At 41.2% G+C, this 22,385-nt stretch overlaps 2 protein-coding genes and 1 pseudogene across 2 annotated transcripts; all 3 read right to left on the reverse strand.

Annotated features, from left to right (window-relative positions):
* Positions 1-1,033: 1,033 nt before the first annotated feature.
* On the reverse strand, positions 1,034-3,521 carry pcdh2aa1 (protocadherin 2 alpha a 1). The gene has a single exon (XM_043257997.1). It carries the CDS (start codon positions 3,386-3,388, stop codon positions 1,034-1,036), a length of 2,355 nt encoding a protein of 784 aa, XP_043113932.1. The 5' UTR covers positions 3,389-3,521.
* Positions 3,522-5,211: 1,690 nt separating this feature from the next.
* Positions 5,212-22,253, reverse strand: LOC122358209 (protocadherin Fat 4). Its single transcript, XM_043257998.1, is given in 8 exon segments — positions 5,212-8,396; positions 16,702-17,366; positions 17,369-17,398; positions 17,401-17,551; positions 17,554-19,075; positions 19,354-19,358; positions 19,852-20,516; positions 20,519-22,253. Coding segments are annotated over 8 exon segments (4,806 nt in total). The 3' UTR covers positions 5,212-8,363.
* On the reverse strand, positions 9,728-16,678 carry LOC122357657 (annotated as a pseudogene).
* Positions 22,254-22,385: the final 132 nt, after the last annotated feature.

Genomic DNA, 22,385 nt, shown 5'->3' on the forward strand with positions numbered 1-22,385 from the left:
TGACAAAGAAAAGACCGTGAAGTATGAATATATGGCAATATAATGATAATAGCAGAGGTGTGCTTTAATACAATGCATGTATGTATGTATGCACGCACACACACACATATATACATATATATATATATATATATATATATATATATATATATATATATATATATATATATATATATATATATATATACGCATACTTTGCTGTTTGCTTTGCTTTGTTGTTTTATTATATGCGTTTGTGTGCGTGTTCCTTGTGTAACTGCGTAATTTATTATAACAACCAAAAAACATTCATGGGTTTCGCTGACGGGTGTTCAATAAAAATCAGTAACTTTACTCTTCATCCTCCTACATGAAGAAATAAATGGATAGGTGGCTTGATGGCTGAATGTTATTTGCTCGAAGTGACAAATTGCTTATGATGCATCTCATTTGTAGGCCGAAGGACAATAATGAAAATGTAACAAATTGTAAAACCCAAATTGAAGTAAAGCAAAAAAAAAAAAAGATAAATTCAATCTGTTGCAATTCTTAATTTTTTTAAATATAATTTTATTTATATTTCTACACACACACACACACACACATACACACATATATATATATATATATATATATATATATATATATATATATATATATATATATATATATATCCAATAAAGTGTGTCTTCACACACGTTAGTTATTATCACGTATTGCAATACCTTCGGTTTTTTAGAAGTTACCGAAAGGGTCGCTTTTTATTTGAAGCCTGAATTTAACTATTACTTCGGGTTCATTTCAGCACCAAGGACAGCTCCACGAAAAGCCCGCAGCAGCGCCAGTCAACTCCTAGTTTACATTCAACACACCTGTTTATCATTTTTAAATAGTCCCAAATACTTTCAGTACAATATTTTATAAACAATGAAAACACCTATGCCAAAAAAACATGAAATGACAAAAAGAGTAAGGGAGAAAGAGAACGCCAAAAAAAAAAAAATAAAATGACAAACGTTAGTTAGCAAGCGTGAAAATAATAAAACAGTTATTCTTACCTCCCAGACTCTCTCCTCCTTCGATCTGGTATCACCAGAGTGTTTCTATTACTGCCTGGTGCTATAGTAGAGCCGATACTCATTCTGGGTCCAACTAACATGTACCGTTTGTCTCCAGATCTGTACTGGATGCTGTGACACAGAGTCCCGTCGTAATTTGTATCCTGTAAATACTTGGACGAATAGTCTGTGGATTTAGAGCACTGCATTACAATCAACACGATGATGCTGATGACAAAAAGCACCGAAACCGAGCCCAAAGTGAGGATCAAATAAAATGTCACGTTGTTTTCCTCCTCGTCTTTTACTGCGTTTTTCACGTCAGAAGCTGCAAAAGCCTCTTTGGGCTCCACAACTTTGACAATCACAGTCGCTGTTGCTGAGAGAGAAACGTTCCCATTGTCTTTGACCAGTATGATCAGTTTATGCTGGGCCTCGTCTGTTTCTGTGAACGAGCGAAGGGTCCTTATCTGTCCTGTATAGCGGTCCAAACCAAAGAGACTGTGCTCACTAACTTCCTGCAGTGAAAATAATAACCAGCCGTTGTATCCTATATCTGCGTCATAGGCTCTGACTTTAGTCACCAAATGACCTGCGTTCACATTACGAGGAATCTCTTCCACACCCTCAGCAGAACCGTTAGCGCTGACTGGATAGAAGATCACTGGAACGTTGTCGTTCTGATCCAGAATGAACACGTTCACTGTCACGTTACTGCTCAGAGACGGAGCTCCAGAGTCTTTAGCGACAACGAAGAATTTAAAAGTTTTTAAAGACTCAAAATCAAAGCTTTTCAAAGAGTAAACGGTGCCATTCGCCTCATTTATACTCAGGAAAGACGCTATTGTTTGGTCTGAATGCATTCGATCAATTGAATACGATACACGTGCGTTTTCGCCTTCATCTATATCAGCTGCGCTTAACGAGAAAACAGCAACTCCCGGTTTGTTGTTTTCAACCACGTAGAAAGTGTACGGGCTCTGGGCAAATGCGGGGCTGTTGTCGTTAACATCTGTGACATCGACGTGAATGGATCTTGTTGAAGTTAACGGCGGCCTTCCTAAATCCTTGGCTGTTATAGTGATGTCATACGACGCTTTTGATTCCTTGTCAATGTGTTCTTTAGTCACCAAAGAGTAAAAGTTTCCGTCGGGCGACGGCTTGAGGTCAAAAGGAATATCCGGAGGCAGGGAGCAAACTATCATCCCGTTCATACCCGAATCGTGGTCTGTGACTCCTATCAAAGCTACGACAGTCCCGGGAGGCGCATCCTCGGGAATGCTGCTGGATACTGAAGTGACTTCGATCTCAGGCCGGTTGTCGTTGACATCCTCAACGTTCACAAGCACGTTACACTGCGTAGACAAAGACACGGCCCCCTTGTCCGCAGCCACTATCTTCAGCTCGTAAACCTGCCTTTCCTCAAAATCGAGCCCACCTCTTATTTTTAATTCCCCCGTCGAACTGTCTAAATGAAACACCTCAGACGCTCCGTTCCTGAACTTGTTCCGTAAAGAGTATTCAACCTCTCCGTTCAGCCCTTCGTCCGAATCCGAAGCGTTTACGCGGAGCAGAAAAGTAGCTTCGGGCGCATTTTCTTTCACGGTCACCGCGTATTTTTGTTTATCACACACAGGAGTGTTATCATTAATATCCGACACAATAATTGTAATATTCGCAGTAGCTGATTTCTGCGGCTTGCCGCCGTCCGTCGCGGTTAATATTAGATTATGCCTTGCGATTTTCTCTCTGTCAAGAGGTTTTTGTAAAATAAGGACGGGTACCTTACCTTCGTCTCCCATGTCTTCCGTTTCTAAACGAAAATAAAGATTTTGGCTCAGTTTGTATGATTGCAAGTCGTTTGAGCCTATGTCCGGGTCGTGCGCTGTTTCTAACTGAAATCTCGCCCCTGTCATTGCAGATTCTAGTATTTCCAATTTATAGTTTTCGTCCAAAAAACTCGGCGCATTGTCATTGATATCGATGACTTCAACTGATACCTGGTGCATTTCGAGTGGATTTTCTATCACCGCTTTCATTTGAACGAGGCATGGTTTGGTTTTAGCGCACAGCTCTTCTCTGTCTAGCCTCTGCTTCACAAACAAAGCGCCGTCTTTACGATTTACCCGAAAGAGCTCTTGCTTCGTCCCCGCAACGATCCTTAAATTCCTGCTTTCCAGTAAAGCCGGGTCAAATCCTAAGTCCTTTGCGATGTTCCCCACGGTGACTCCGGTTTTTGATTCTTCTTGAAGGGAATAGTTTATCTGGGAAGCATTTCCTCCGAAATCGAACAGCAGATAAATCAGATAAAAAATCTCGCCCGTCCATGTTATCGTATTTCCTCTCGCCATGCTTTCTCTGAACACCGCCGAAAATAGTTTTAGCAGATGCGGTCAAGTCATTTATGCTGTTAGCAATGAGCGATTAATAGAGAGGTGTAACGTCGTCGTGGTTGTTCATTGTTCAAAGCTAAGGTGATGTCTGACAAGCCAGCCCACGAAGTGAATCTGCTGAACAGAGCTGTTAGATATGAAGAGATGATCGGTATTATAGCGCCACTCACTGCGACGTTGTAGAAGTGTACTTCCATCACAGTGCAGCTTCTAGTTATGTAATGAAAAAAATATATATATAATAATATAAAATATATAATAATAATAATATAAAAAAAAAAAAAAAAAATATATATATATATATATATATATATATATATATATATATATATATATATATATATATATATATATATATATATAATATATATATATTTTTTTTTTTTTATTATTATTTTTTCATTACACAACTATATATATATATATATATATATATATATATATATATATATATATATATATATATATATATATATATATATATATTATCTTTGGTTATATAATGATATGTATATATGTGTCCTTGTAGATTTTTTTAAAAATCTTACTTTCTTGAAATACGCATTTACATTATGATTTATCATGCTTTAGTCGAATAAAAGAGCTAGAATTTACAAGAAGGCAGTGTTGTGGTGTCTGGCTGCATGGTGAGCAGTGACACCTTGTGGTTCACTTACACAAACCACGTGACAAACTCGGCCCCACCCGTCTCTTTTGTTCTGCTCCCCCTCCCACCACAGCTGCTTACAATCTGCACAAATTTCATATCAGACAAGACACCAGGGGGCAGAGCGAAGTGATTACGCATCTCGAGCCTTTTTTTTTTCTTCCACGGACGTGCTCTGTGGAGGTAGACATAGAAATATACTCAGCAATCGCACGTCCTCGCATCGTTCTCATATCATAAAAAGGCCGTCGTAGATTATTATACACGTATCATGTGTGTTTACAGTGTGCGTGTTTGACAAGGACGGCGCAGCAATACGGGATCCCCAGATCTGTCGAGTTGAGCCTCTTGTCTGTGCATCAAATTACAGGCTGCAGCATCACGCACCCCTTCCCCCTCGTTACCGTGGCAACGGACATTGGGACAGGAGGGTTGCTGTCCGTGATGCTGAACATAGGATCCCCAGAGGAACGCCAGAATGAAAGGATGGGTTTGGGGAGACCTAAGGAAGACCTAATAAATCCATCGCCCACAAAACAAATCTCAGCAATAAGACTGCTATTTAGTTTATTAATTTATAAACATATATAAACATATTTTACATTTGTATTACAATCCCATGTATGCTTCCCTCCTGTTTAACCCACCTTCCACCTTCTGTCTTTTATTCGGTCGCTATAGAGACAGGCTCCCGTTGCCTAGAAACCAGCAGTCGGTTGGATTTCTCAGATTGAGGCCTTTTTTCTCTGCAGTGCTTCAGGAAAGCATGGTTGTTTAGATGGTGACAGTTATTGTGGTTTAGAGAAGGCCTGGCACCAGGAATATGTGTGTGTGTGTGTGTGTGTGTGTGTGTGTGTGTTGGAGATTTATGATAAACTGCTGGGGACAAATGTGTATGACAAATGAAAAGTAAATGTGTGTGCGTGTGTGTGTGTGTCTGCCGCAGCAGATTTTAATAGCGCTGCTGCAGTCTCTCTCTCACTCTCTGTGCTGTAAGGCAGGATGAGAGAAATCTGGGTCAGGAGGAAAAGAGAAGCAAAGAGCGGTTAAATTTTTTTCATATCGTTCTGACCCACATCACAGAACCAGAACCAGGCAGTAAGCCAGCCAGGCCAGTGGTTAACGCTTTATTATTTCTATTTAACATTCGTTAGAATTAACAGAAAAAAAAAGAGTATGTGATAATAATCAAGTGCGGTTTTACATCTAAACATCAAAAGGCAGGTATGAAATGTGGTCTGCCTTATTTTCTTCAACGCATTACATCATGATATCGTCTTTTCCCACCCAAACAAAAGCTGTAGATGACATGAGCCAAACCCAAACAAATGATAATCATGCAGAGAAAGAAAATTAACGTCACTTTGATTGCATCACTGATGGTCAGAAGGTGAATAAGTCAAACACTTTCCTATTTAAAAGATAATCATAAAAGTATACTGTACAAACAACATGTTTTTATTTTTTACTCCAATGCATGTGTTCGACTCGGCTACAGGCAGATTGCTACTCACATACTGAGAAGTCATTTAAAACCTGAAATCATATTACAAACGCAACGTCCCATCACATGTTACGTACTTCTGAATTACATGGAGAGTGACAGAAAACACACTGTTTTCAATGAAGCTTTCATCTGTTGTAAATAGGCAGTACGGATACATCAGTAGATTCGTACGAGCAAAGAGGGTCTGGTAGTTTCTCTATGGCAAGATCGTGGATGTTTTCAGATTTAAGCAAGCAGTTTGTCTGCTTTAATGAAAATGAAACGGAAAAACATTTGCTTAACTGTAGAGAGATTTATTGGACGGCAGGGGAATCGAAATAGAAATATACGAGACTACAGGGCAATGCTGTATATAGGTGCTCCATTTTTAAACCACAAAATTAGGCTTTTGGGTAAAATAATTCTAGCCGCATTTCTGTTCAGTGAGAGACGAGTGACCTACTTACTGCTGCTCACACCAATAGACATATTGAACCTTAATATTTCTCCTAAAATTTGATCTTCTCACATGTTATCTTACAGCACTGTTCGCGTCAGAGCATTAGGCAATCCTCTGTGGCAGCTAGTTATCACTTCCTGTTTAAAATTCCACATGTAAACACCCAGCATTTGTTTTGCAGATGTACTTTGTACTGCGCTGTCGCAACGCTCTGACAAAATATAAACGCTGTATATTCCAAAATGAGCCGGTCACTGAACCGACCCCGCGACACCCTGACCTTTTGACCTGTCTGGGAAAACTGCCATACCCTCAGGAAGTTAGGAATAAATGACACTGCAGAAAGGCTGGAAAATATCAGAAAAATACCATATTGTTCACTGAAATAAAATATCGACGTCCATATATTGCACAACTCATATAGCCAGCAAATACAAAATTTCAACAATAAAAAAAGCAGCAATATGAAAGTTTATATCTATGCATTAATATTAAAACATAATGTTAACATCAGGAATAAAAGATGAAGATATTAAAAATAAAGAACAAAAAAAAGAGAGAAAAAAATATTTGGCTAGTGCATTTCAAATGCACAAAGCAATGCATTTTCGCATTTCCTAAAGCATTTCCATGAATATTAAACACATTTTATAATATTAGATAGTTATACAGTTGATAAGTAAACATTTGCGGTTCTCATATTTTCTTGTCACCTCGAGTGCTCTTTACATTTAGCCTTATTTCAAAGATTTAATGAAATCCGTTGGTTGATGCAAGTCTTCGTCTCTGAAATATCGTGATGTTTCTATAAAGGACAAAATGAACAGACTCGCTGTTTAACAGTCTCTATCAGAAGTGGCTTTTTTATCGGAGTCAGAAATCGTGGGCATCAGGGAGAGGCTACTCAATGAATCCTAGAAACCACTGCGACCTTCAGATGTCTGCACTATGACGTCACCGTGCTGTGTCTGCGTTTGAGCATTCATGAATGTCACCAGACACCACAGAGGAAGCAGTCCTTGTGATTAAGCCTGTCGCGATAATCAATATATCGACTTATCGTACAATATATGTACAAGACCTCAATCATTTTTGGCGATGCAATATATTGCCTGTTATTTTTTTTGCAGCTTTTCGTACATAACTTGGTGTCGTCACGAGGTATCTAATGTTTTGATACTTTGTTTTCATGGTCTAAATGTTTAAGAATTAAATATCTGTTGTCAATTGAAAGTGTGTAGGCCCTGCATTATTATACTGTTTTATTATGATTATACATTCATTGGCACAAAACGGTCTTATAAATGGCACTGATGTCGCTTATCGCAATTATTTAGGGGGCGATATATTGCACAACAAAACGTTTTTATCGTGACAGGCCTAATAGTGATTTTAGAGCCCCCGCTAAACTCTATGATCAAATGAAGAGAGATCGTGACTACAATGACGCTCAACACTATCTGAGTCAGATCGGTGCTTAAGATTCAACTTGATTCTTTACATACTGAAATGTAAAAATACAGACACTAACAGCAATACAGACGTAATACAACACCACAGAAATAAGCAAAGACTATACGGCACAACAAATCGAATTTGCTGTGGCCTCTTCTGGATATACTGGATAATACTTGCAATATTCTGATAGAAGTCTGCATGAGATCCAAGAAAACACATAAGAAAGGCTTTATACATCCATTGTAGGGAAAGAGAAGCTTTCAGTGTCCAGGTTCAGTCAAGCAAAAGCTCCACACTCCATCTCTCAACATGGCTGAATCATTCAATCCTCTTTGTGCTTGTTTAATATCATTCAGATTGCAAAAAAAATCCCATTTATCATTAGCATCTACTGATTAAGAATGGCTTTTTTTTGCAATTCAGTGTCCACACCAGTTCATATGAGAATTTTCTGTTAATAAGTTCTCTCCCCAATGTCTATACCAGTCACTAAATATAACGAAGATACAACGTGGAAATCTAACCATGCAAACACAAGCATACTGGTTTCTTTGATAAAGACATGAGCTGTGCTGTTTGAAGATATGCCTGTGTGTGTGTGTGTGTGTGTGTGTGCTCACAGATTCAGTCCAAATCCAATCTTGACCGGTCTGGTTTAAGAGTATCTCTTAGAGATCTTCGTCATTCCTCTGGTAAAACCTGGGCAAACTCTCCGAACACTGATGTGAAGATGTAGGCATCGTTCAGGGTTGGTTTCATCTGTTTCATGTTGCAGGGGAATATGACGGACGCAGCTGGAAAGACATGCAGGTTGATGGAACGTTTTTCATACGTCGCTCTGGAAAGATGTTTGGGAGGATCCTCAGGTGGAACTGCTGCTCGTGGTGGTGGATGCCTGTCAACGAGAAAGAAAAAACGGACGTAAGAGACTAGATTTCAGATATTGCTCACTCAGTGAGAGGCCAGAATCTGAACATCTCATGCAACCAAGGCCTGTCACTTAAAAGGCTTCAGGCAAAAGAGGAAGGTGGAACCTTGGTTTGATTGACAGGTGACGGGGGGTGGGTTGATCAATGAGAACCATGCTCAGATATCAGGTGAGGGTGGTTGGGGTGATGGAAGGGCAGCGAGCTGAAAACTGGGTGGTTGTAACTTGTTTCGCATCGCTCTGATTCATTTGTGAAGAGAAATTCAACAGAACCAGTATGTGAAATTGGAATCCACCGGTCAATTCACCAACCATTCAAACACACATGTAGACAAACCATCCAACAAACAGGCTGAGGAGCTCAATGATGTTTAGTAGATGAACAGTCAGTATGTATACCATTAAAAACCAGATCATGCACTAGAGCCATATTCTAGAAACGATCTTCCTAATCATTGTTTAAAAGAGCATTATTAACCCGCCATTTACTAACCCATCTGTCATGTCAAAACTTTGACCTTTTCATATATGGAAAAAATATGTTTTTTTTTCCCAGACTATGGTAGTGAATGAAAACTATCAATAACATTTAAATATAAGAATCACTTGTTTTTTTATATTTTGAGGGCAATTTGACAGGCCCCATTCTTTGCAGCATTAACATCCTCCTACAAAATCCTTTTGAAAAGACATGAGGGTGAGTAAATAATCCATTTTTACTTCTGGATGAACTTTAACTGATTTAGCAATGTATTTTGGCAGGGACAAATTTATATATGAGCAACACTTTCACCCCCAGCCACCGTCAATCAAACCACAGAGAATCAGAGTAATGATTATTTCTGCTGGTCACAGGTGTCTATAAAAGGTGGGGTTTGTGAGGCTGCATGACACGATTTGTACTGAAGAAAAACAGCAGATTTAAGGAGTTCCACAAAGTAGCGAAAGACTGCGAAGTTTAAATCTAGCAGCCTGTACATCTAAAAAAGCTCAGAAGACCAAGTGAAATGTCAAACTGAGTGTTGATGTTGACCTGTTGAAGCATTTATCTGCATCTAAACTGAACAAAACTGATTTGAATTCAGTTGTATAAATTGGCTCCTTGGCTCCTCCTACAACAGGACAAGGCAAACTCCACTGACAAAAACCACCAACCACAAAGAGAAACACAGTCACATATATTTGAGTAAAAGTCAATGGGCCCTGGGATCAGGCGCTCCAGAAATCGAGAGAATGGTGAAGTCAGGGCTGCATACCTCCGGCGGGAGAAGGGACCTCGTTCATTTTGAGTACTTTAAAACGGAAACAAAAACAGAGACATACATTTTAATATAACACTTTTCTGTCAACACAACCTCAATTCACATTGATCTTTATGTATATTTATCCCAGTCTAAACATTTTGTTGTTGTTGTTTTGGGATCTACAGTAAACTAACAAATCAAGAAAAGGTCAAATGTTCTGTTGTCCTCTCTTTACACATGTTGTCTGAATTGCAGGGACTCCAGGTGACCTGTGACACAATGCGAAAAAAAGTTAATGCATAACATGGCAAAACAAACTGCATATGCATATACAATTCACTAATAATGAGAGAATGAGAGGAGAGACAGTTTGAAATACATCGAAAAATAATGCATGAAAAATAAAGCCTGCAAAAAAAAAATAGGAAAAGTTAAAGACTTTTTCATTTTGTCTTTCAATGACTTACCTGTCCTTCAGGTAACATTCTCTAACAGACGAGTTAAACGAATGCTAAAGAAAAAAAATCATGATCATACAAATAAACACAGCACGTGCTTAATCAAGTTCAGCATGTCAGTAAAAAAAACATTATCCGTAATTACTAAATATATGGAAAATAAATTTAAAAAATTGTATGTCAGACGACAATTGATACTGGAAGGGATTTATGCCAGTGCTAAGAAACACAGTGGAATACAAATATCTTTGGATACTTAAGCCACACCTTAAAATATAAAAAAAATATTAAAAATATAAAACAACAATCATTTGTTTATGCAAACCAAGCAGCAACTGCCAAAGTTTCACTGAACTATGCAAATATTTGTGGGGTCACTATAGATTGATTTGTGTGTTTGTGCGTGTTAAATAAATGTTTGAAATATGTAAGACAAACAAAGATACTAAAGCAGAAATTTCTCCAAACATGGCCTTACGAACACCAGAACTGCAGGATAAAAAGCAACAGCAGGTCAGAAAAATAGGTCAACCAGTTCTGAGGGAGAAGCAACCCGTCACGCAACATGCTTTTTTTTCTCCAAGACACACACAGACGATCTCTTTCGCTGTGGCAGCTGGCTCAGCTGAGAGTATATGTACAACGTATCCCTTTGGAACTTTACAAGATGAGAAACTTGGAAAATATAATGTGAATGTGCACTTTAAAAGGCAGAAGATGAATATAAGCATGTCAGAGCATGTCAGTCTGGGCCTGAAAAGCCAAACTGTATAAACTGTTGTTCAGCTTCATTGAAGAACTGATTCCCCTGTTGACGTTTATGAACCTACCTGTAGAGTAGAAGCAGCTGAGTCGCTGGTCTCGGTCAGTCCGGTGCTCCTCGGTATACTGGACACGATGTACCTCGATCCCTTTGGCACAGGCTGTCTGACCACCAGCTTTCCTTTCCTGGTCTCTGCTAGAAATAAACTGTACCAGTAGGCATCGTTGGAGACCAGAGTGGAGTCCGCGATGGTGGAGTTCCTCTCGCTGATCACACTGTTCCTGCACGGAGGAGCCGCTTTGCTGGGTTTCGTTTTCTGACACTTCAGCACGATGGTGACCAAAATAGTGATGAGCAAAAGAAACGAGACAGAGCCCAGTCCGATCACCAGATACAGGTTTAAATCCGAGAAGATGTCGATCCCAAAGGCACCTCAGTCAGGTCAGCGTAGGTCTTAAGGGCGGTCTCCACCGTGGACAGTTTGATGGTGACTGTAGCAGAGAGCGCGGGCTCTCCGTTGTCCTTGGCGATCACAACCAGCTGCTGGTGGCGCGAGTCTCTGTAACTGAACATTCTCATGGTCCGGATCTCTCCGTTATATTGATCCAAGCTGAATAACGTGGCGTCCGTGTTGTGGAGAAACTGGTAGGAGATTCGAGAGTTGTGCACCGAGTCGAGTCTATGGCGATGACTTTGGCGATCAGAGTCCCTTTATCGGTGGATCTCGGGATCTTCTCCTCCACCACCGGCGCCGCGCGCGCGCCACGGAGACACTATAAGCGGCGTGTTGTCGTTCTGATCCATGATAATAATGTGAACGGTCACGTTACTGCTGAGCGGAGGAACGCCAGAGTCTCTGGCCTCGATGTGGAAAAGAAACTCCTTCTCTATCTCGTAGTCAAACGTCTTGAGCGCCAGAAGATTGCCGTTCTCCGGGTTGATGGAGAACAGCATGGACATGGAGGTGTTGGCTATTTCCTTCTCTATGATAAAATAGACTAGGTACTGATTCTCGTGGAGATCCGGGTCTAGAGCAGTTAAAGAGCTCAGTAAAGCTCCAGGCGCGTTATTCTCCATCACAGGTATCGTGTAGAATGACTGTGAGAACTGAGGAACGTTGTCGTTAACGTCCAGCAGCTCTAAAGTTATAGTTTCATTATCAGATAACGGCGGGTGGCCCCTGTCAGTCACGGTGATAGTGATGTCATATTCTGGGACCTTTTCACGGTCTAACGGTTCTGAAACTAATAATTCATAATAATTATCAGAAGACTCTTTGAGCGCAAAAGGTAACTCATCAGAAATATGAATATCTACCTCTCCATTTTCTCCTGAGTCTTTATCACTCACACTAACAACTGCGATTACTGTATTTACAGATATATCCTCTTTCACTGGACTTGAGAAAGATTTTATAGATATTTCAGGATGATTGTCATTCATATCTGTGATTAAAATCTTAACTTTACACTTTCCAGAGAGACTATTAACTCCTTTATCTGTTGCTATTATTTCCATATCATAGATCCTGAAATCCTCATAATTAATCATCTCTTTTACTCTGATTTCACCAGTGTCAGGCTTTAATTCAAATGCTGCTTGTGTTTTTTCAGATGTATACAGACTAAAAGAATAAGTTATATCTGAATTGGAGCCTTCATCTCTATCTGTCGCGTTTAATTTCACCACAAGACTTCCGATCGGCGCGTTTTCCGTTAGATTTATAGTATAACTGTCTTTATTGAACTGAGGGGCGTTGTCATTAGTGTCCAGAACGCGCACAATAATGCTAGCAGTGCCGGAGCGCGCGGGGACCCCTCCATCCACAGCAGTGAGTATCAGATTATGAATGGACTGCTCCTCGCGATCTAGAGCTTTTTTCAATATTAAATCCGCAAATTTTGAACCATCCCTTCCTGTCTGTATTTCGATATCAAAGTTTGTACTCTCACTCAAATGATAACCTTTAATGGAATTTGAACCAATATCAGGGTCAACCGCATTACTTAGAGAAAACCTCTCGCCAACAGCGGTAGATTCAGAGACGTCTAAATTAATCGTATCTCTACGAAAGTACGGCGCATTGTCGTTAATGTCCATTATTTCCAATTCAATGTTAAATATGCGAACTGGGTTCTCAAGTATGACTTCCATTTTTAAATAACAAACCGTTTTTGACGTGCAAAGATACTCTCTATCAATGCGCTCCAAAATAAACAGGTCCCCGCTGTCTTTGTTCACGTCCAGGTATTTCTTATTTGCAAGAATATCTAACCTGATTTTTCGTCTTCCTAACGTTTGCAGATCGATTCCTAAATCTGCAGCCAAATTCGCCACCACGGAGCCTACCTCCATCTCCTCCGGAATAGAGTAATGGGTAACAGAAGACGCCGTGTAAACCAGTGCCGAAAGCAGAAGTAATGTTGCAACATACTTCGCCATTGTAGGTTGCGCATCCATTCCGTCTTTTCAGCTTGTTGTCTTTGCGCGCCGAAAACACAGCTGTCCTTAACAATAATAACGGCAAATACAGTATATTCAGCAGCTTCCAATATTGACTTAGTTTCCACCTGCGTTCTACAGAAGTGTCCCGGTGTTATTCGACGCAGAAAGCGAGCAGAAGCATTTACATGCCCGCACACGTTTATAAAGTCTCCCTGTGGCGAGCATGAACTGTCATGGCGACTACAAAATAAATAAATAAATGTAAAACGTGGTTTTTGTTGGGGCACAGCGACCCATTGCGCATGTTTTGAAGAATTACCACAAATATATAAAATACATTAAAATAACACTCCTAAATTATTTTTATGAGTTCAGAGCGGAAATGAATCTGCTAAAAAAAGAGAACGACAACGAATTGAAACAGAGCACTAGGTTTTTAGGTTTTTTTTTTCAAATACTGAACTTAAAATTCAAATGTATTTTTATGAAGTTTATGTTACCTGTAGAGTAGAAGCAGCTGAGTCGCTGGTCTCGGTCAGTCCGGTGCTCCTCGGTATACTGGACACGATGTACCTCGACCCCTTTGGCACAGGCTGTCTGACCACCAGCTTTCCTTTCCTGGTCTCTGCTAGAAATAAACTGTACCAGTAGGCATCGTTGGAGACCAGAGTGGAGTCCGCGATGGTGGAGTTCCTCTCGCTGATCACACTGTTCCTGCACGGAGGAGCCGCTTTGCTGGGTTTCGTTTTCTGACACTTCAGCACGATGGTGACCAAAATAGTGATGAGCAAAAGAAACGAGACAGAGCCCAGTCCGATCACCAGATACAGGTTTAAATCCGAGAAGATGTCGTATCCCAAAGGCACCTCAGTCAGGTCAGCATAGGTCTTAAGGGCGGTCTCCACCGTGGACAGTTTGATGGTGACTGTAGCAGAGAGCGCGGGCTCTCCGTTGTCCTTGGCGATCACAACCAGCTGCTGGTGGCGCGAGTCTCTGTAACTGAACATCTCATGGTCCGGATCTCTCCGTTATATTGATCCAAGCTGAATAACGTGGCGTCCGTGTTGTGGAGAAACTGGTAGGAGATTCGAGAGTTGTGCACCGAGTCGGAGTCTATGGCGATGACTTTGGCGATCAGAGTCCCTTTATCGGTGGATCTCGGGATCTTCTCCTCCACCACCGAGCGCGCGCGCGCGCACGGAGACACTATAAGCGGCGTGTTGTCGTTCTGATCCATGATAATAATGTGAACGGTCACGTTACTGCTGAGCGGAGGAACGCCAGAGTCTCTGGCCTCGATGTGGAAAAGAAACTCCTTCTCTATCTCGTAGTCAAACGCCTTTAGCGCGAAAGATTGCCGTTCTCGGGTTGATGGAGAACAGCATGGACATGGAGGTGTTGGCTATTTCCTTCTCTATGATAAAATAGACTAGGTACTGATTCTCGTGGAGATCCGGGTCTAGAGCAGTTAAAGAGCTCAGTAAAGCTCCAGGCGCGTTATTCTCCATCACAGGTATCGTGTAGAATGACTGTGAGAACTGAGGAACGTTGTCGTTAACGTCCAGCAGCTCTAAAGTTATAGTTTCATTATCAGATAACGGCGGGTGGCCCCTGTCAGTCACGGTGATAGTGATGTCATATTCTGGGACCTTTTCACGGTCTAACGGTTCTGAAACTAATAATTCATAATAATTATCAGAAGACTCTTTGAGCACAAAAGGTAACTCATCAGAAATATGAATATCTACCTGTCCATTTTCTCCTGAGTCTTTATCACTCACACTAACAACTGCGATTACTGTATTTACAGATATATCCTCTTTCACTGGACTTGAGAAAGATTTTATAGATATTTCAGGATGATTATCATTCATATCATTTATTAATATAGTCAGTTTACATTGTCCAGATAAGGGATTTGCCCCCTTATCAGTAGCAATAACCTCCATATCATAAATCTTAAAATCCTCATAACTGACAATTTCTCTAACTCTAATTTCACCACTCTCAGGATTTAAACTAAAGGTTTGTTGTGTTTTTTCAGAGGTATACAGGCTGAATGCATAAACTACATCTGAATTTGAACCCTCGTCTAAGTCTGATGCATTTAATTTCACTACAAGACTTCCAATCGGAGAATTTTCTGTCAGGTTAATGGTATAACTGTCTTTATCAAATTTCGGGGCGTTGTCATTCACATCTAACACGCGCACAATAATGCTAGCAGTGCCAGAGCGCGCGGGCACCCCTCCATCCACAGCAGTGAGTATCAGATTATGTGACGCTTGTTTTTCGCGGTCTAACGCCTTTTTTAAAACTAAATTCGTAAATTTCGACCCGTCCCTTCCAGACTGTGTGTCAATATCAAAATGGTCGCTTTCAGTCAGATAGTACGTCTTAATCGAATTTGTGCCAAAGTCTTGATCTACAGCATTATTCAGAGAAAATCGTTCGCCAACCGGGGTAGATTCAGAAATATCAAGGTGCATTGTATCCCTCCTGAAGTGCGGCGCATTGTCATTAATATCCAGTATTTCAAGCTCGATATTAAATATTCTCTCAGGGTTATCAACGGTCACATCCATCTTTAAAAAACAAGATGATGTCTTGAAGTTGCACAGATATTCTCGATCTATTTTCTCTGCTATATAAAGATCTCCGGTTTCTTTGTTAATGTCCAAGTATTTCCTGTTACTGATGACATCTAATCGTATCCGTCGTTTGGTTAACGTTTTTAAGTCTAACCCTAAATCCGCGGCTAGATTAGCCACAACTGATCCGGCAACCATTTCTTCGGGAATAGAGTAATGCGTGACGGCAGACGCAACGCCAAAGATCGCAGGGAGGAGGAGGAAGATGAACACGTACCTCTTTTCATAAGCGATCACAGCAGCGCATCTATCCATAGTGACAGGTAGTGTTAAAATACAGCTACAAATCCACATAAAGTTACGAGACAAAAGTCAATGGGTGATTATTGCCAGTCCATAGATTCATCTGACCACAAACGCCAATCGTATTCTAGCACAACACGAACTACAACAGCATCGCCTCCGAGACTAAAATGAAACGCACGTCTCATACCGATGATGCGTCATGGCGGCTGAAAACGTAAGTCTTACGTTTTTGTTGGTGAACAGCGACACATGGCGCATGTTTAATACATTCTTTTTAAATGTGTTTTTAGCCACAAAATGTTTATTTTAACACAAGTGTTTTGTTATTTTTTTTTATGAGATTGCAAAGCGAGTTTAAGAAAATTAAGAATGCCCGAAATACGCGGAGCAAAATAATAATAATTAATACATATAACCATAAAGAAGGATGCTTTGTTGTAAAGTTCATAAGGGGGAGTTTCTCACCTGTAGAGTAGAAGCAGCTGAGTCGCTGGTCTCGGTCAGTCCTGTGCTCCTCGGTATACTGGACACGATGTACCTCGATCCCTTTGGCACAGGCTGTCTGACCACCAGCTTTCCTTTCCTGGTCTCTGCTAGAAATAAACTGTACCAGTAGGCATCGTTGGAGACCAGAGTGGAGTCCGCGATGGTGGAGTTCCTCTCGCTGATCACACTGTTCCTGCACGGAGGAGCCGCTTTGCTGGGTTTCGTTTTCTGACACTTCAGCACGATGGTGACCAAAATAGTGATGAGCAAAAGAAACGAGACAGAGCCCAGTCCGATCACCAGATACAGGTTTAAATCCGAGAAGATGTCGTATCCCAAAGGCACCTCAGTCAGGTCAGCATAGGTCTTAAGGGCGGTCTCCACCGTGGACAGTTTGATGGTGACTGTAGCAGAGAGCGCGGGCTCTCCGTTGTCCTTGGCGATCACAACCAGCTGCTGGTGGCGCGAGTCTCTGTAACTGAACATCCTCATGGTCCGGATCTCTCCGTTATATTGATCCAAGCTGAATAACGTGGCGTCGGTGTTGTGGAGAAACTGGTAGGAGATTCGAGAGTTGTGCACCGAGTCGGAGTCTATGGCGATGACTTTGGCGATCAGAGTCCCTTTATCGGTGGATCTCGGATCTTCTCCTCCACCACCGAGCCGCGCGCGCGCACGGAGACACTATAATCGGCGTGTTGTCGTTCTGATCCATGATAATAATGTGAACGGTCACGTTACTGCTGAGCGGAGGAACGCCAGAGTCTCTGGCCTCGATGTGGAAAAGAAACTCCTTCTCTATCTCGTAGTCAAACGTCTTTAGCGCCGAGAAAGATTGCCGTTCTCCGGGTTGATGGAGAACAGCATGGACATGGAGGTGTTGGCTATTTCCTTCTCTATGATAAAATAGACTAGGTACTGATTCTCGTGGAGATCCGGGTCTAGAGCAGTTAAAGAGCTCAGTAAAGCTCCAGGCGCGTTATTCTCCATCACAGGTATCGTGTAGAATGACTGTGAGAACTGAGGAACGTTGTCGTTAACGTCCAGCAGCTCTAAAGTTATAGTTTCATTATCAGATAACGGCGGGTGGCCCCTGTCAGTCACGGTGATAGTGATGTCATATTCTGGGACCTTTTCACGGTCTAACGGTTCTGAAACTAATAATTCATAATAATTATCAGAAGACTCTTTGAGCGCAAAAGGTAAATCCTCAGAAATATGAATATCTACCTGTCCATTTTCTCCTGAGTCTTTATCACTCACACTAACAACTGCGATTACTGTATTTACAGATATATCCTCTTTCACTGGACTTGAGAAAGATTTTATAGATATTTCAGGATGATTATCATTCATATCTGTGATTAAAATCTTAACTTTACACTTTCCAGAGAGACTATTAACTCCTTTATCCGTCGCTATAATTTCCATATCATAGATCCTGAAATCCTCATAATTAATCATCTCTTTTACTCTGATTTCTCCAGTGTCAGGATTCAGGCTGAATGTTTGCTGCGTTTTTTCTGATGTATACAGACTAAAAGAGTAAAATATATCGGAATTCGTTCCTTCATCGTCATCTGTCGCGTTTAATTTCACCACAAGACTTCCGATCGGCGCGTTTTCCGTTAGATTTATAGTATAACTGTCTTTATTGAACTGAGGGGCGTTGTCATTAGTGTCCAGAACGCGCACAATAATGCTAGCAGTGCCGGAGCGCGCGGGGACCCCTCCATCCACAGCAGTGAGTATCAGATTATGTAAAGCCTGTTTTTCTCTGTCTAATGACTTTTTCAGAATTAAATCAGCAAACTTAGATCCGTCTCGTCCAGTCTGAATCTCAATACTAAAATGGTCGCTTTTACTTAGATAGTACGTCTTTACCGAATTTGAACCTGTGTCAGGGTCTACAGCATTAGTGAGGGAAAACCTCTCCCCTATTGCTGTTGCCTCTGATATGTCTAAATGCATTGTATCTCGTCGGAAACGCGGCGCATTATCATTTATGTCCATTATCTCAAGTTCAATATTAAACATTCGAATAGGATTCTCTAATGTGGCATCCACTTTAAGCAGACAAGTTGTGACTGATTTAATTGGGCACAAAGTCTCTCTGTCAATCTTTTCTAAAATGTACAGCTCCCCAGTATCTTTGTTAACGTCAAGATATTTCTTATTTGCGACGACATCCAACCGTATTTTACGTTTACCAAGGCTTCTCAAATCCAAACCCAAATCAGACACCAAATTTGCAACCACAGACCCTTCGTCCATCTCCTCCGGAATCGTGTAGTGAGTAACAGCAGATGCGGTCTGAAATAGAGCCGCAAAAGATACGAAGATCGAGACGTACCTTAACCGAAGCCGTGTGTTCGGTTCCATTGTTTTGATTTTCCAGCAATTGCACGCAAAAAGCAAGTCCAAAGAGTTACACAACGTGGATATGGTTCAAGAAAATAATTCGCGCAACGACATCCAGGAAAACGCAACTGGAAAAAATATACGAAAGAGCGAATAGTCCTGCGTGAAAGGAAGACTGCAATGTTGCCGACAAACGGAGAAACGGCAATGGCGACGACGGCAGTATGACTAGAGAAGTGTTTTCTTGATGGACAGCGACTCTATGCGCACAGGAGCTAGGAGTGCAGCGTATAGAACATTAGAAAAGTGTGTTAATTTTTTTTTACGTTTGTTAAGATATGAAATAAAAACGTAAAATCATTTTTTTTAAAAACTAAATACCTACAATAAAGCTTTTCGTATAGGCTATGCAAACAAAAGTAAGTGACAAGTGCAAGTCGAGTAATTTACAAAACGGTGTGCCAATAAAAATGATTTATGACACAGGTGATTAATGCAAGCAACAAGTGTACTAATTGAAAAAGATACAGACTTGGAGATCGAATGCAGCTGAATTATCTCTAAACCATGAAATAACTGCATTGCAATGCAAATTGGTGCAAAATGTTGTTTATTTTCTGAGCGGGTTTACTGGAAAGTACAAGGAAAGCAGAAGGTACGCAAATACGCAAAGTTGAACCTGACGTAATAATTTACTTCACGAAGAAGAAAAGATACATAAGATTAGATTTGAACTTTGTTTCTTATTCACTATGTGGCAGTCCTCACCTGTAGAGTAGAAGCGGCTGAGTCGCTGGTCTCGGTCAGTCCGGTGCTCCTCGGTATACTGGACACGATGTACCTCGACCCCTTTGGCACAGGCTGTCTGACCACCAGCTTTCCTTTCCTGGTCTCTGCTAGAAATAAACTGTACCAGTAGGCATCGTTGGAGACCAGAGTGGAGTCCGCGATGGTGGAGTTCCTCTCGCTGATCACACTGTTCCTGCACGGAGGAGCCGCTTTGCTGGGTTTCGTTTTCTGACACTTCAGCACGATGGTGACCAAAATAGTGATGAGCAAAAGAAACGAGACAGAGCCCAGTCCGATCACCAGATACAGGTTTAAATCCGAGAAGATGTCGTATCCCAAAGGCACCTCAGTCAGGTCAGCATAGGTTTTAAGGGCGGTCTCCACCGTGGACAGTTTGATGGTGACTGTAGCAGAGAGCGCGGGCTCTCCGTTGTCCTTGGCGATCACAACCAGCTGCTGGTGGCGCGAGTCTCTGTAACTGAACATTCTCATGGTCCGGATCTCTCCGTTATATTGATCCAAGCTGAATAACGTGGCGTCCGTGTTGTGGAGAAACTGGTAGGAGATTCGAGAGTTGTGCACCGAGTCGGAGTCTATGGCGATGACTTTGGCGATCAGAGTCCCTTTATCGGTGGATCTCGGATCTTCTCCTCCACCACCGAGCCGCGCGCGCGCCACGGAGACACTATAAGCGGCGTGTTGTCGTTCTGATCCATGATAATAATGTGAACGGTCACGTTACTGCTGAGCGGAGGAACGCCAGAGTCTCTGGCCTCGATGTGGAAAAGAAACTCCTTCTCTATCTCGTAGTCAAACGTCTTTAGCGCCAGTAAGATTGCCGTTCTCCGGTTGATGGAGAACAGCATGGACATGGAGGTGTTGGCTATTTCCTTCTCTATGATAAAATAGACTAGGTACTGATTCTCGTGGAGATCCGGGTCTAGAGCAGTTAAAGAGCTCAGTAAAGCTCCAGGCGCGTTATTCTCCATCACAGGTATCGTGTAGAATGACTGTGAGAACTGAGGAACGTTGTCGTTAACGTCCAGCAGCTCTAAAGTTATAGTTTCATTATCAGATAACGGCGGGTGGCCCCTGTCAGTCACGGTGATAGTGATGTCATATTCTGGGACCTTTTCACGGTCTAACGGTTCTGAAACTAATAATTCATAATAATTATCAGAAGACTCTTTGAGCGCAAAAGGTAACTCATCAGAAATATGAATATCTACCTGTCCATTTTCTCCTGAGTCTTTATCACTCACACTAACAACTGCGATTACTGTATTTACAGATATATCCTCTTTCACTGGACTTGAGAAAGATTTTATAGATATTTCAGGATGATTATCATTCATATCTGTGATTAAAATCTTAACTTTACACTTTCCAGAGAGACTATTAACTCCTTTATCTGTCGCTATAATTTCCATATCATAGATCCTGAAATCCTCATAATTAATCATCTCTTTTACTCTGATTTCTCCATTTTCAGGATTCAGGCTAAATGTTTGCTGCGTTTTCTCGGATGTATATAAACTGTAAGAGTAAATTAAATCTGAATTTGATCCCTCGTCTTTATCTGTCGCGTTTACTTTGACCACAAGACTTCCGATCGGCGCGTTTTCCGTTAGATTTATAGTATAACTGTCTTTATTGAACTGAGGGGCGTTGTCATTAGTGTCCAGAACGCGCACAATAATGCTAGCAGTGCCGGAGCGCGCGGGGACCCCTCCATCCACAGCAGTGAGTATCAGATTATGTGAAGCCTGTTTTTCTCTGTCTAAAGGCTTTTTCAGAATTAAATCAGCAAATTTTGACCCATCTCTTCCTGTCTGTATTTCAATGTCAAAATGTTCGCTTTCACTCAAAAAATACGTTTTAATCGAATTCGGTCCAATATCAGGATCCACCGCATTACTGAGCGAGAATCTCTCCCCGGCTGATGTAGATTCTGATATATCCAAGCGGATCGTATCCCTCCAAAACTTGGGAGCATTATCATTGATATCTGTAATTTCAATTTCGATATTAAACATTCGAACAGGATTCTCGAGTATCACTTCGATTTTGATAAAACACGTCGATGTTTTAACACTGCAGAGATACTCTCTGTCCATCTTTTCTAAAATAAAGAGCTCTCCCGTTTCTTTGTTGACATCCAGATATTTTTTGTTAGATCTAATATCGAGTCGCATTTGTCGTTTGTTTAGCGTTTTCACATCCAGTCCCAAATCTGATACCAAATTAGCGACAACAGAGCCTTCGTCCATTTCCTCTGGGATGGAATAATGTGTAACAGCGGACGCTGTGTCCAAAATAGCGGAGAAAAAAAGAAGGACTATTACATACCTCCAAAACTTTGACTTTAGGCATCCCTTCATTCTGCCACGTGATTCGATATTTATATTCCTTGTGATCACGAAATCTAAGAAACGAATGGCACATACGATGAAGGTCTTGTCATGGAGCTCTCTTTGTGCGCTTTCCTCCCTTAGCAAATCTGTCGTGGTGAA

This window comes from Puntigrus tetrazona, chromosome 14 (assembly GCF_018831695.1).
Source record: "Puntigrus tetrazona isolate hp1 chromosome 14, ASM1883169v1, whole genome shotgun sequence".
In the NCBI taxonomy this organism is placed as follows: domain Eukaryota; kingdom Metazoa; phylum Chordata; class Actinopteri; order Cypriniformes; family Cyprinidae; genus Puntigrus; species Puntigrus tetrazona.

Bases quoted from the DNA above. Each gene is read 5' to 3' on its own strand.
- pcdh2aa1 (XM_043257997.1), bottom strand. From the start codon at position 3,388: ATGGCGAGAGGAAATACGATAACATGGACGGGCGAGATTTTTTATCTG.